The 15,684-nt window shown below is 41.5% G+C and overlaps 1 protein-coding gene across 1 annotated transcript in view; it reads right to left on the bottom strand.

Annotated features, from left to right (window-relative positions):
- The window catches only part of LOC118813827 (fibrinogen C domain containing 1), a 93,216-nt gene that overhangs the window by 61,565 nt on the left and 15,967 nt on the right, over nucleotides 1-15,684 (bottom strand). The window contains exon 3 of the mRNA XM_036579384.1: nucleotides 9,254-9,733. Coding sequence (XP_036435277.1) covers nucleotides 9,254-9,733 — 480 coding nt within the window. The remainder of the gene's footprint in view (nucleotides 1-9,253; nucleotides 9,734-15,684) is intronic.

Here is a 15,684-nt window from a genome sequence, read left to right as displayed (position 1 = left end):
TAAAAATTTAAGTATATGATGTTATTACACCTTCTTTAGTCTTTCACTGTAAAAACATGTGAACTATTACTGTAAATGTACAGAAGCATACTTTTTACAATAGTTACTGTGATTTTGTTGTCAAATTACTATAAAATATGTAATGTAAAATCTAAACTGTATATTTACAGTACTGCATCAGCAACTTAGATGCTTCACAGTGTACACAATATTGAATCTATTACAAACAACAGAGAGGAACAGGGAACAATCTAACATAGGGTGAACTGGATAACATGGGGTAATATGGATATATCATGTAATTAATTAGGTTTAAGTGAAACATGCTTTTAGTCATGTCATCTGCAAATTTTGTACTACAGAAGAAACTTCTTTATCAAAGTGTTTTTTCTGATTTCTGAGCTGTGTATATGTCACAGAACTCAAGCCTACATTATTTTATTTGCCTTTTTGGTGGCTGTAACATAACACAATTTAGTTAGTTGCAACACAGTGTTCCACATAGTGGCAACATAGTTTCCCACATCCTTCCATGTAAAATTCAATAAATGTTTTTTTGGAAGTTTCTTTGCACAGACTCATCAAAAAATAACATATGTTGTCATGTAAATAAAATGCACTTCAGTTTCATGGTGCTGCTATTTGCTCTTTGCTCTAGCTATATTTATTTTGACGCATATATTTTTATGTATTTTGGTTTGAAAGCTCACCTATGTCAAGCTGTATATAACTGTAGTGATTTATTGTGATTTATTTGTTATTACAACTAGTCCCTCAGAGTGTGACAAATAATCCCACCCATGGGGTGAGCTGTCATGTTTGCAGAACACTGGAAAAATTTTACTTTTTTAATTTGTAGTAGAGATGTGTAGGTTTCTCGTATAAAAGAGTAATCTTGCTCGCTTTCAAAATTATTTAGCAAAAAAACAAAATGTGCCTTTCTCTCTCATACAATCATTACCAACAGAGTGAGATCTACTTTCCTGCAAAGTTTAGTTGTAACCAGCATTTAAGAGCTCCGCCCTCCCCCTTTCCTAACACTAATACTTCTGATCCAGCCAATCAAAGACTTCTGAAGAGGTTAATTAGTTGAAGCAGGTGTTGTACATTGTGATTAGAAATAAACTTTGCAGGAAGGAAGATCTCCAGGACCAGGGTTGGTGACCACTGCCTTACTGCTACCACAGTACGATGCCCACTATATTGTTACAATACATTACTAGGCATTGCATTAAAAATAAAAAAACTCACCAGAAACGCTCATATGGCTAAAAATGAGCACTAGGTGAAGCCCTTGTATTTGCATAATGCTAACTGGACACTTAGCGTTATGCAAATAGAAGAGCTCAGTCATTTCACACATTCCCTTTAAGCATGTAAAATTACACTATGTCAGACAGTCTGTGCTTCAGCACAGTGGGAGGTGACAGCGGGATAGAGGTCTTTCGGTTTTTACGGCCAAGTTTTTTTGTGTCTGTCTCAGCAAAGCTGCTATGGCCTGTCTGCTGCTAGACAGTCTGGTGCAACAGTAAACGCTGACTCTGAGTGACGCAGACTACACTTCAGTCGTGCCTTACTATGTGGGGCAGGTGGGTATACATAAATCCCAGGCACCAATTAGGAAAAATTATCTCTGAAAGCTCTGCTCTTTCCCCTGGACACATGAAAAATGCAAAGCCATCTAGGGATACATGAACAAACATCCAGCGTGGAGTTGGAGCATGTGCTTTTTCAGTGTTGTGTGCAGCACCATTTCAAGCTAAGTGTGTGTGGCCGTTGGTGAGGTTGACGATGATGGCAGCTGACGTGCTGGTCACCTCCTGAGCGGACAGTGGGGACATTAACGCTCTCTGCTCTCAGCACGGATTCATCTCACACGCCCTCTCCTCGTACGTTGCCACAGCAACCATGCTTACCTGTCATTCATGAGTAGGTTGGCCCACTAGCAGGGGAAAAAAAAAAGGAAAACTACAAGACGACCACAAGGGGAGAGGCAGTGTCACCTGTTGATGCTTTTGCTCCACTGACTGAACCTGTTGCCTTATGTACACCATCTTATACTAAGGCAGTCCTTCGTTATTGTCCTGGCCTTCAATCACCGCATTGTTCATAAGCAGGAAAAACCTATTATTCCAGATTAATGGAAAGAATTATCTAAAAGGAATTATCTTCAAGAATCAACGAGACTATATAATACATTTGCCATAAACAGAAACTTGAAAGGATTTCTGACGGTGCTTTTAAAGCCCAGTTCAGACTTATATGTTTACCCTGCTCTTATTAGTCCCAAGGCAACAAGCATGCGGTTTCTGTCATTCCTGATCGGGTCTTTAAGTGCAGCACCGAAAAAAGAGAGCTGGATTTAGATGTCTTTCATTATAATTCAGGTCGCACCTCTCTACTGGTCCTCTGTTGGTAGATAAAGCATGCTTTTATATCTCTGCTGCCCAGCCTGCTCGGTAAACATACTATCAGCTGTGTGGAGCACGATGCTCATGGCTGCTGTTGCTGCATTGAACATTATTTAAAATAAGTTCGCTTGGTTGAGGTGCATCCATTAATCACAGGCACATTCAAAGCTGCTTTCCTGCAGCCTCCCGTATCATCAATAATCTCCCTAACAGAGTGGGCATCTGAGTCTGGAACATAGCTCTCACTTAAAAAAAAAATAAGGCCGATGTTCACTGGAGAAGGAAAGATTAATGAACACAACAGCATGGGTGGAAATGGAATAGAAAATAGCACTCCGCGCCGAACAATCAAAACTTTCAATCTTACAGCATGAATGATTGAAAACACACAGAGAGATTTCTACAGTCTGTTACTGCTTACTTTCTTCTTTTTCTGTTCTTTTGCAGAACTCTATGACGTCCTTTAACCAGCCATTGTGACTGAAAAATGCTTGGGTTTTTTTTTCCCTCATCTACCATTTAAATATGGATGGAAACGTTCAGACTGTCTTTCATTTCAACTAAATACGACCACTGTAAACATCTAACCTTCAATATAAAGGACTCCCTCATTAAAACATCATCACTACATCATCATGACATCACTAACTGGCATGCTTGGGGGCAAAATCCAGTTCTGTTCTTATCTTGGTTTCAAGGAGTAAGTCCTTCACTGCAACCCACTGTGTTCTGGCTGTGTTCTGGCTTTGCTCTGTTACATTTTATTGGACTAAAGCCCCTCTGGCCATGACAAAGCAAGCTTAATGCACACCCACTCTAATGAGGGCTTGAAGACATTCGCTACATTACGCCTCTACTGAAGCAAGCCATTATAAAATACAGCAGCCGAGTTTTCTTTCAGTGTCTCTGAAGAAAATCTCTGAAAATCCCTGCCAGGTTTGACGTGGTCTAAATATATATCCAGTTTATATAAGTTGAGACAAGGACATTGGAAATGGTCAAGCTGGTTTAATGCTGTGTCTTGGCTTGCACTCTATCTTTAAAATTAGTCTCAGTGCTGTCAAAATATTCCTTGAGTTGATCAGGCAGACTGCCCGAGGCTGATGTAGCCTGGACTGTTATTTCCAGAGAGCAAAATCTGCGGTTCGGCCTCCAGAATCAACAGTCCAATTCAATAGTGATTGCCTGCATCTCTATGCATAGCGAAAATTATTGAGGTCAAAGAAAGTTTAGATGTACTGTCTCTTTTTTTTTTCAATTCCGCGACTACAATTTCTGTCAGACGACAGATGTGGCTTTGCCAGGAGATCAGGGGAAGTGCCAGTGCGTATTAATTTCATCGTCTGTCTGACAGATGAGTCAACAGTCTCCTTCTTTCCAGCCACTTCTCCAAGGTAAAGGGCAAAAGCGAGTTGTCTAGGCGACAAAGGTTTATCACCAGCGGAACGCACGCTGTCCGACTTGCCAGGCAATTACCCGTGGCGCTCGTTCTAATGAGGCCACTCTGATAATTAACTAGAGGATATGTTAAGTACTCCTACAGGACTGATCTCGACTTGAATCTGTCCTTTACCAAAGCGAGGCATTCAAGACACGCTGAACAGTCCTGAGATGCCCTTAAACTTAGAAAACAGAATGTGAACTACTTCCTTTAACTTATTCCACTGATCCCCTCACCACCTCAGATCTGCAGCCAGATCCACAACCGTGGTGGTGACCTACTTGTGTATTTCCCAGCCTCTGGAAGACTTGAAATGGGGTGAGAAGGGGAGAGGTTTCAGCTACATCTTCTCCAGCTGAATCAAGCATTCTGTCGGTCAGTGCAGCCACACAGCCATAAAAGCAGCAAATTGATCCAAGGTTAAAATACTCATAGAAAAGCGAGCAGCAGTGATTAATGGGGTGATATGTGAACACTGGAGGTTATTTTTAGATTTCGTCTTACTTATAAAGTCCTTATACTTTTGCAGTAAAGTAATTCAGCTCTGTATTTTCAAAGAAGAGTTTTCACATTCCTGAACTACAGTGGTGCAAAGCAACAGAGTACAGTTATCACATCTTTATTCAGTAATTCATCAAGTAGCTTTCAGAGGATCCGTACATCACTTGCATAATTCCCTTTTTGGGAACTTTAACATCTTCACCACCACCGTGAAAGTACTTTATACTCCAGTTCACTGGAAGCTTTTAGGGAAGCTTTTTAAATATGCTAATGTTTTGGCCATAAACACCAGCCTTATAAACATAACAGTGATATATTTTTGTTGAAATCAACAGTAAGAGATTATCCAGTTAATCATCCGACTTTATAACACAGATGATGTATACAGTTTGAATGTTATGTTAATCTAATATAATGCATACACTCATATAAGACATGGTCTAATACTTCTTATTTTTAGAATTCACTGATATCTATGGACATTAACACTAAGCTGAACCACAGAAAGTAGATTCAAATAAGCATAAAATTTGTATGATATGCAAGATTTATGGAAAATTATATACCAAAGATAATATTGATGACTGAAATGGATAATGGACTGTGTTAATGCACACAGTATGAAATGGACTGTTAATGCATACAATATGAATGGATTTGTATTAATGCATATTATAATGCAACGTTTGCCTTATTATAATGCCTACTTTTAGCCAATTAGGTATTAAAGCTAAACCCCTGATGTTTTTTACTGAAAGATTCTTCTATCAGTGTACTGTACTGTGCAAAAGTCTGAGCTCACAGTTCATATATTTCAATTCCAGTCAAAACTGCCATTACAACAAGTTTTGTTCATTTTCAGGATACTTCTGAGGAGACCAGACATATGGTAATCCAGAGAAAGTCACTGGATAATAAATAAAGAACAGGAGTTTTGAAAACTGGAATTCAAAAAAAAAGGTTTTAGAGAAAACTGGACTATTAACAACTGTGCAAGATCTGGTAGACCCCCAGATCTTCAAACTGTCACCATCAGGTAAACAGCACTTAAAGCTTTCAGATTTGAGAGAGAGGAGAACATCAAGCTCCACTCTTGCTTCAGATCTGAAAAATCCACAGGTGTTTCTGTCCATCCTTCTATGTAAGAAGACAACTGAACAGTGTGAGTCTGCAAGGTTGTGCAGCTGTCAAGAAGCCCTCACTGAGAAAAGGAAATAGACAAAAAAAGGTTGTTAGAACAATGGACTGACCACCCCAGAGTCCTGACAACAACATCACTGAATGTGCTTGGAATTATTTGAATCAAGAGAAGCAGAAAATGCAACCAAAGGTAGAACTTTGGAGATGTGGAAAGTATCCCTGCAGATTTCTTTGAAAATCTGAAAGCAAGTCTCCTGTGACAAAGATAAAAAGTGGACATACCAAGTACTGAAACAAAGCAATATTATATTAAGTAGTTAAGGCTTCCGTGTGTTTTACTGTTAAACATATGTTTCCTGTTTTTTTCTTCTGATGCTGAAAAATGAATATCTTGAACTTAACAGCCATTTTGACTGGAAAGAATGAAATGTGGTCTCTGACTTCTGCACAGTACTGTACTTATGCTGTAACTCATGTAGAAGGATTAGGTAATACTTTCTGCCCTAATGCTGACACATCACTTAGCTGCTGTATAGCAGCTTTCCTCCAATTGAAAATGTGACACCCAAGTTACTCTGGAGTAGCATTAAGGTTACTGAGTGAAAAGGGGACTATTCACTATGGCCGGTTTGCGCACTTCCTTGGCTATGGCGTTTCTGGCAGTGAGGAGGGATAATGAGAAGGGAGGCAGGAGTCTTCGCGCTTCTTTAATAACCCAGCGCTTGTGGTAGTGAGGAATCCACAAATGAAAGCTTTACCCCTTCCACTTCAAAGACACCCAGAGGACAAAGCAACTTAGCATCTCAGCAATTTCCCTCACTCTAGGAAGAGCCCTTTATTGATTAAGAAAGGACAAAAATACATAATAACTGGGAGGTACTATAGTTTCATTTTGCTCATTTTACAGAAATATGACCAATCCTGCCTTTTTTTTAGAGCCTGAGTGGCTGACTCAGTGAAAGCTGTACAGTGCAGAGATGGGAACAGAATTATAGTTTGGGATCCAGCTGAGGAATGTGTTGCACAGAGGCTCAAGAGAAAGCAATTGGGCAAAATCTTGCTGTGAGAAAGGGAGGGTTCCCTGTCTTTCCATGCCATTAGGCAATGCTCCAGACATCACGGCTGCTTGGTTTATGTCAGAGTCAGGATCTGAGACTTCTTCTTTGGAGAGGCAGAGGAGCTTGACAGTGCTGTGTACTTGTTCGCTTGAGAGTTGTGAAAAAAACATGTGCCTACTTTGGCCCTCTCAGACCAGCTTTAGTGTTATGTGACAAGGGAAAAGCCTAAATTTGCAATAGGCTACAACTAAATTGAGAGTTAAATACAAAAAATGCATTAAAAACAAGTACAGTACATAAACAAAATACACCTTATACCATTAAGGAATAAGCTTAATCCTGAAGACTCTTATATCATCATACGATGGCTGTAAATGTAATATCAGAATATTTCTCATGTGGTCAAGAAGAAAACTTTTATTGTATTAAAATCTTAAAGCTTAGCTGTTCTTCAAGCAAGGAACTACACCATATAATAAAGCTAGTCCAACAGAATATGACAAATAATAACCAAGCACACCACAAAGGTTTACGGGAGATGGCCTCGCTCACCACCGACAGAGCCTTGTGTTTATTGCCTGGCTGAAGAAATCTAATGAAAGCATGGGCCTAGTTCAATGGCTGAATTCATAAAACGCTGATCTAAATGCTGGAGCTGCTGGTCCCATCTGTCTCCTAGAGTGCTGGCTGTCTCTGGCGCCAGGGTGGAAATAACACTATTACAGGTTAAATTTTACAGCTGTGGCATAACTCTTACAAACAGAATTAAGTTCAGCTCAATTTTCATACCTGAAGGATCGAAGCATTGCATGCTCCAACACATACCAGTTCAACTGAATCAGGTGTGTTGCAGGTAGGAAAGCACTAAACTCTGCAAATGATCTGCTATAGAAGTTAGTTTAATTGTGCAAGGGTTGAATTTATTTTGTCTTTTATGTTATTGTATGAGTAAAACACATTTCCCGATGGCAGGGTGACATAAGGAAACCATTTTGTGTCGCTGTTTCAGCACTACAGTGTCAAGTGGTATATGAGCTCTGAAATTAGTTTTTACCTATTTCCAAGTGCTACCTGGAGTATGTTAGTAAATGACTGTTACAAAGGCTTCAGAAAAGGTTTTCAAAAACAGCTTTACGCCTCTTAGTTAATTGAGCTCTGGGTTGTTTTGTTTTGTGGGTGTTACTCAGTGATAATTAACTATGCCTAACACATATTAAGACAATGTTCTAGCAAGGGAGCTCAGCTTCCTGACAATTCTCTAGACACTTATTGCACATCGAGTAAGAAAAGAACCGCTGGTTCTCAATACACATTTAGCACAATGGCAATTAATGCCTGCTGCGAGACAAGACTAAAATAGTAAGCGATGAGAAAATATTCTGCAAATATATGTGGAGCAACAAAACAAACAAACAAGTAACATCACACACACACATCGAGAAATATGCACGAAGCTCCATATACACCGATCAGGCGTAACATTATGACCACCTTCTTCTTCTCCTTGTTTCTACACTCATTTTCCATTTTATCAGCTCCACTTACTATATAGGTGCACTTTGTAGTTCCACAATTACAGACTGTAGTCCATCTGTTTCTCTGTGTTGCGCTGGTATGAGTGGATCAGACACAGCAGTGCTGCTGGAGCTTTTAAACACCTCAGTGTCACTGCTGGACTGAGAATAGTCCACCAACCAAAAATATCCAGCCAACAGTGTCCTGTGGGCAGCGTTCTGTGACCACTGATGAAGGACTAGAAGATGACCAACACAAACTGTGCAGCAGCAGATGAGCTATCGTCTCTGACTTTACATCTACAAGGTGGACTGACAAGGTAGGAGCGTCTAATAGAGTGGACAGTGAGTGGACAGAGTGTTTAAAAACTCCAGCAGCACTGCTGTGTCTGATCCACTCATATCAGCACAACACACACTAACACACCAACACCACGTCAGTGTTACTGCAGTGCTAAGAATGATCCACCACCCAAATAGTACCTGCTCTGTGAGGGTCCATGGGGGTCCTGACCACTGAACAACAGGGTAAAAGGGGGCTAATAAAGTATGCAGAGAAACAGATGGACTACAGTCTGTAAATGTAGAACTACAAAGTTCACCTATATAGTAAGTGGAGCTGATAAATTGGACAATGAGCGTAGAAACAAGGAGGTGGTCATAAAGTTATGCCTGATCGGTGTATGTCTTACAGGTAAACTCTTCACCTCGTACTTTAAAAGATTTGCAGCACTGCATTTATGGTCCTTTATAAATCATAAAGTAGGAACTTAATCTACATAATGTGCAATGAGGCTTAGCATTCTCTTTGTTCATATTGTGCTCCAATCATAATATCTTACACTACGTTATAGGGTTTAGTAAAATGCTGACACAGGATAAAATATGGCTGGTGCCCCTTCGTAAAGTCAGCATATGATCTTCATCCATGATTACTTCTGTAAGTAGCAGTTAATGATAAATGCTAAGAGTTGCTCTCAGAGCAGACATTTAGGGGGGGCAGATTTTGTAGGGTGGTCAGACTGTGACTGGCCTATTATGATTATGTTGTATTACTGAAATGAAAGGCAAAGACTGATGCCAGGCCAAGTGAGGGAGTGCACTTCAGGTTTTGGTCCGTCTCCTCCCATCAGTGGAACTATTCGTCTGTAAATTAGATGAGTGAACAAATGAGTGAGCAGCTCTAACCTGGATGAGCCTGCCTTGTTCCGACTGGAGTGTGTTGATCTCCTGTCCAATGCTGCCCTGGCCCTGCCTCAGGGCATTGAACTCCATCTTCAGCTGGCTGGCGTGGGCTGACAGCTTGGCCACCTCCTCAGCCAGTTTGACTAGCAGCGCCCGGTCCTGCCCCTTCACTGACTTCAGATCTGTGTCGTGGTCGGTAAGCGAGTGCAGCAGTGATGTCTGCACCCCTTCCAGACGCAAGAAGTTGTTGTTGTAGTCGGGGCAGTTGGGGTCGATGAAGATGTTTATGCGTGAACCGTCACCTCTTTCTACTGTCACCAGTGCGTTGCCCTCGTCCTGATTGGTGCTGATGAGAGGCGGGGCATCAGGGCCAGAGGGTGCCTGGTAGTGGTTCATCAGGAGGATGGTACCAGTTACTGTGACAGCCAGTAAAACAGCAACAAAGAGCAGGATGGTGCACAGGAGGTAGCTACAGCTCATCCTCTGCGAGACAGAAAGGGAGAGAGAGAGAGAAATGAGATTGAGAGAAAGTATAGCTCAAAATTCAATGCAAGTATCCACCATAAACCTGCACATGCATTTTCTATCTCAGAAATAGTAGGCTACAAAGAAACTCCAGCCCACAAACACAGACACATGAATAAACCAGAGGTGGTTAGAATGAAAAGAAGACGTCAGAGCTGACATACGAACATAAGTCAGAACTATGTTCCATGCAACTCCAGCATAAGAAAGCCCATATCTAAAACCCCTGTGCATAAACACAGAGGGAAATGGAAATGCATGCAGCTGCTATTATGCAAGAGCTAAAGAAATCGACAAATTGCTTGTGCGGAACCCCTTCATTTTGATAAAGTGATGTTTTTGAACAGAGAGACAAAGCCAGTTTTGCTGGTGCTTGAGATCCAATTATCATAAAAAAGACAGGCATAGTTCATTTCATAACAACAACAACAGCATAATGCTCAAAGCCAATCATCTTCATACATTTTTTAATGTGTAATTTAAAGGCACTCGGATTCCGGAATTTAATTTTCATTTATTTAAATTGCTCTCACGGCCTACAGCTGATTTAAACACGTTCCGATATGACATATAAGTGTGCACTGTGTGCAGCGCAGAATGTGTGCGGGCGTGCAGCGCTGTACATGTAGCAGGTACACACTGAGGGAAGTGGATTGAGGGTGTTGGGGGGGGGGCTTTAGCTAGTTCAGTGAAGCTTTGTGCTGATTTCTGTGATTGCTCTGGGCCTGCGAGTGGTGGGCTGGAATAATAAACTACAGGAGGTGCTTTGTTTCTGCAGCTACTCTGTGGGACCGGAGAGCGAAAATCCCCACAGGGCGAGAGACCGAGAGAATGAAGGAAGATACTGATACAAGCCCTGCAGCTCAATCCATTCAGGTTTGGTTAAGTGCCTGGAGTTGACAACTCTCTCCTCTGTGTAAGAACTAGAGTGTGTACATACAGCAACAAAGGCAGCTATAGTGACAAATGAAGTGAATAAGATTTGATGGGCAAACACTGAGGCTTAAGGAGACTGGAGACGCCACACTAGAGGCCCTGCTTATCTTTTTTGTGGGTTTTTTTTTCCTTTTTTTCAGAGTGGCCTTGTTTCTTTTCTAAGATTCTCCCCCTGTTTGTTTTACGACTGCCACTTCAATATTTCCTTTGACAGGGAATGCCGTGCATCTGTGCAATTACTGAGCACATTTTGAACATTTTCATTGTCTTGCTCTTTATACATGCCAGAGTGAGTCAATGCCCATGTGCCGGACTGCAATTTGTGAACAAAATTAAGTCACTGAGAGGTATGGCATAACCACGGTAATAGGCTGGTGTTTATGAATACAATGGATCCCCTATGGAGCCTATTCATGAGGTGTCTAAATCTACAGCCGCCATACACCACACACTAAAATTCAGGTGGCAAGTCGCCCATTACATTTAAATGTGTACTATGGCTGTGCCTATATGCTGAATAACAGCTGCTAACATCACTCTGCTGAAGAACAACAAAATATATGATCGTTATGTTTTCCCCCCACCCATGGTGGAAATCATTATGCTTTAGGGGGCTGCAAACTGAATTACTGTTGTCCTGTTGTGTGGTGGCTGTTTGCAATGCATACATAGAGCGAAACGAAGCATAACACACGAGCAGAGCTCGTTTTCCCACAAACCACAGCATCCTCTGCAGGCACTGTCATATTTATTTTAAAGATAATTAATGTGCAAAAAAGATTCCAGTCTCCAGTTATCACGAAACAGCAGAAGAGAGCAGTTTCAGATCAATTTGTTACAATAAAGTAACAACGTCTGCTGTCTGCAGGAATTAGGAGGCCTGGTGTCCAGCCCCTGTGTAGCTAATGCGAGTGTCACATTTGGCAGCAAAGCAACAAAGGCTTACACTGATACAGCGTCTGATAGCAGGTGTGCTTATCTAGGATCAGATGTTTTTTTTTGTGGCCAGGATCACCATAAACAGAGAGTGTAATCTGATCGTAGATTGGCACTCCTACTCTGAAATGATTTGTTAACACAGCTAGGAGCCCTATAGTAGAAAATCTTAGCACACTGAGCTAAGCAGCACCATTGTAAAAGCATCAGTCTTGCTCCTCCACAATGTGAGAGCGAGGGCTTTTCGAAGAGCTCTTCTGGGGGATAGAAAGAGTAAGCAGCCGCTTAGACATTCTACCAGCAAACCGCAACCTGCATCCCAACCAGGCAGGCAGTGACCGTGGAAGGCCCAGAGGGGTCCTCGCACCCTCCCACTTCCTCTCCCGGCCGGGCAGACAGCGGCCGCTTAGATGGCACCTCTTGCTCCGGACAGCGACAGGTCAAGATCAGAGAGCCACGCTCGGCTGAGCGCAGACAATATTTGATAAGAGCTTTTATGTGTCTCCACTGAAGCGACGCCAGCAAGGCGGGAGGCGGGGGGTCGGAGTGATGAGGGGAGCATAAAACAAAAGCAGAGTGACTTCTCCTCTTCAGCTCGTCTTTCAGAGCCATAGCACCCACTGCGGGCCGACACTGATAGCAGAGAGGGCAGGCTCGGAAAGGGGAGGTCAACCACGTCGACACACGAAGGACTGCACATGACTGTGCCCATGATTACTTATTTGGGAAGGTGAAGGTGAAGTGTCAGGTTTAGAGCTGGGAGAGTCACATAGGGAGGCCTTGAGTTGTGGTCTCACCTTGCTGTTGCTTTTGATTTAAAGCTAAACAAAGTGCAAGACACTTTGGACACAAAAAAGGGTCATTGAGAGGACGGATGCGTCTCCATGGTAAAGAGGAAGCACCAATGCCAACGGTCCTCAATTCTCTAGCCACATGTTTTATTACATAATCCAATAATTCAATACTATGAAAAAATATTTGGTCCTAATATTTAATGTGTATGGCTACCAAAAGCAACTCTGTGAATACAGATATCAGTGTAGTGGGGTTTTGCACTTTGATACAGTGCCTAGGATTTAGGGGAGTCAGATTCATTTTGGTTTCTCAATGAATTCACATATTCCACTGTCTTCCATGTAAGCTTGTATTATGGGCCAGTGGTGCTGACAGCTGTAAGACCACTGCTATGTGTCCCACTGGTCATTATGCACAATAATCCTCTTGTAATGATGACACTGAAACTGATCTGCTTTATGTTGAGTAGAGTGCCTGTAACTGTATTGATTGTGTGAGTGCCTATATACTATATTTATTCAGTTGAAAGACTGTAGCTGTGTATACTTGTAGTATATATTCTACATAGAAAACAGAGAATGTATTGCATTTTTTAATTTTGTTCCATTATCATATCGGTAAAGGTCGCCGCTGACCTGCTATCCGTATGTTCACATTAAGAGAGGACAAATCGCTAACACCACCTCAAGTTTGTCTCTTGTGTGTGTGTTTGTGTTCTCGTTGTCGTGAGTGGGTGTGTACACTGTCGAACTTCTGACAAGAAAATGTAAAAATATGCATTTTTTGTTTATATACTGTTCTGTTTAAAACATGAACCACTGTTATACGTTTGCAGGTTTATATGCTTGTCTTCCATTTTTGACGCAATACCGTCGGGAATAGGAACAAAAAGTTCCGGGGGCAGAGGCTGGGAACCTCGGACCCCCCTGTCTACAGTTGTCCCGAGGATTTTGTTTGAGCCAATCAGTTAGATTATTGCTTCACCACATCATAGTTAATTTGCATAAAGTTGAGAAAATTTCAATTCGACTTGTCACTTGTCGCTCTGCTGCAGCGTCACTTGCCGCTTGTCGCTAAATGGCACCTACAAATCATGCGCTCCCATAGGAAACAACCGGCCACCTGTCACTTTGTTGCCTGCTTGTGTGAACATAGACACAGGCCTCTCATATGACTGAGAAGACCTATCTGTCACAGTCAGGGATTAAATCCAAACACTGATCCATCTGCTAGCTACACACTCTGGGGACATCACTATGGCTTTCTCATTATACTACAAGCAAGTGAGAGAGCAGGGATTCGCCTCTGGATACATTCAGCAGGTCTTGAGCTTAAGCCTTCAGCCGTCTAGGATTATCTTACCATGGATCTCATATCAGAAACCAAAACATTCCAGGATTTTCCACTTCTAGCATTTCCAGACTTGATTAATTCCTGAATCTGGATAATGGACTGTATTTTTGCCAACACAACAGATTTATATGTGGATGGGTGAATGAATAAATGAATGGGGCAGACAGCTGAAAGGGCACTAGTCTGGAGAAAACGGGGACCCACTACCTATAACATTACTTTATACTGCATATGATAACAAAAGGCCTTTTATCTTAACCAGAATATGCCTCATCTGAAGACACAGGCTATATTAACAGCTTCTGAAGAGACATTAGGGTGCAGGGGGGGCTGTAATCTTAAAGTGACCTAGTCCTCTTATGCAGAACCTCGTCTTCAGTTCTTATAGTACTTACCGCAAGCAGCTGCTTTCATATATGTGCACAAGTAAGCAGTCTGACATCTAAACATATGCAGCAGTTGTTTTCTTATCCTTAGTGTATATATTTGCATGGGGTTTCAGTGCCAAGTCAGAAAGCACTGTAATTACTGTTGAACCACAATACTAAGCTTGTGGTATGACCTTTGGAGTTCTTGTAAGGCATACTCTACTGCACAATGATGAAAGACCATAGAGTGCAAACACATCTGACAGGTAGGATGTCACTGTACTGAGAAATAATTAAAAGTTTCTACCTATCAGCACAAGCCATTTCAAACAGGGTTTGCAGTGTGAGTACTGAAGAAGTCACAAACTCCAAAAGAAGGCATAATCTGAAGACACCAACAGTCCTCCAAGACCTCAGCAAAGCACACATATCTAAAAACGTGGTCAAGCCCCAGTTGCTCTGTAAATTAGACACTAGCAAGGGCCAAAATGCCTGAAAGCAACGTCATTCGCCCCCTGGATTAAGAGGTCTTCTATGCAACACTACCCGCCACAGCATTACCCAGAGGTCTCCTATCAAAAAAGCACACAAATAGAAAGTGAGAGCAGAAATCCCAACAAGTAGGTCTTAGTAATATGGGCAGAACAGATGCAAAGGATTAGCCTTGATCTGGAAAATGGCTTTACAAATGCGCAGTTTCCTCTTTGGCTCTCTTGCTGCTTATACTGGATGGCAGAAAGAAGCGAGAGGCACGGCACTGACTCAACAGCAGCTCAACCAAAGCTCACCAGAGCAGAAAACGCTACACACACACAAAACACACACACACACACACACACAGACACATATATCAGGACAGTTTGTGCTAGCTCGGAGAATACAGCTTCATTAGCTGGTTTGAGATGATAAATGCTTACTAAAGAGAGCACAGGGAGATCTTTCTCATGCTTCAGGCTGTCAGAAGCAAACTGCTCCAGTTCTACCTGCCCCACAACTCCTCCACCCACACTGTTAACATAGCCCAGCTTGTATGTAAGTTTGCTCCACATACAGAAGGGCACACCATATGTGAGATTAGTCACCCTAAAAATAGAGGTGAGTGATATGTCAACATGTAATATCTTGTTATTTCAGGATGTATTTCATGATGAAAAACGTCACAAAATTTCTTTTTTCTGAAATATGATAAGTTAAAACAGACAAATTCGAGCCACTCTTTAAAATACTATAAAAACTGTGAATCCAGTTACTCATATTCAGCATTTCACACACTGTGCTGCACTAAATCCAATCAATCAGGAATAATTATGCTCTCTTTTTTTTCAAACATGAATTTTAAATTCATTTAAAAAATGATCTTAAAGAGACACCTTTGCAAAAAATAAATGTGCACAATTTTCCCATTATCCCTAAACAATCCATCAGCCAAGATATATTTACTTTAGTTTTGCAGTTAAGTTACATGGTCAATGTAACAGCAGTAATGAAAGCCTTCAACCCACAATTTTGTGACAACAGAGA

Source organism: Colossoma macropomum, unplaced genomic scaffold, assembly GCF_904425465.1.
Source record: "Colossoma macropomum unplaced genomic scaffold, Colossoma_macropomum, whole genome shotgun sequence".
In the NCBI taxonomy this organism is placed as follows: Eukaryota; Metazoa; Chordata; class Actinopteri; order Characiformes; family Serrasalmidae; genus Colossoma; species Colossoma macropomum.
This window is presented reverse-complemented; position numbering and strand designations above follow the sequence as displayed.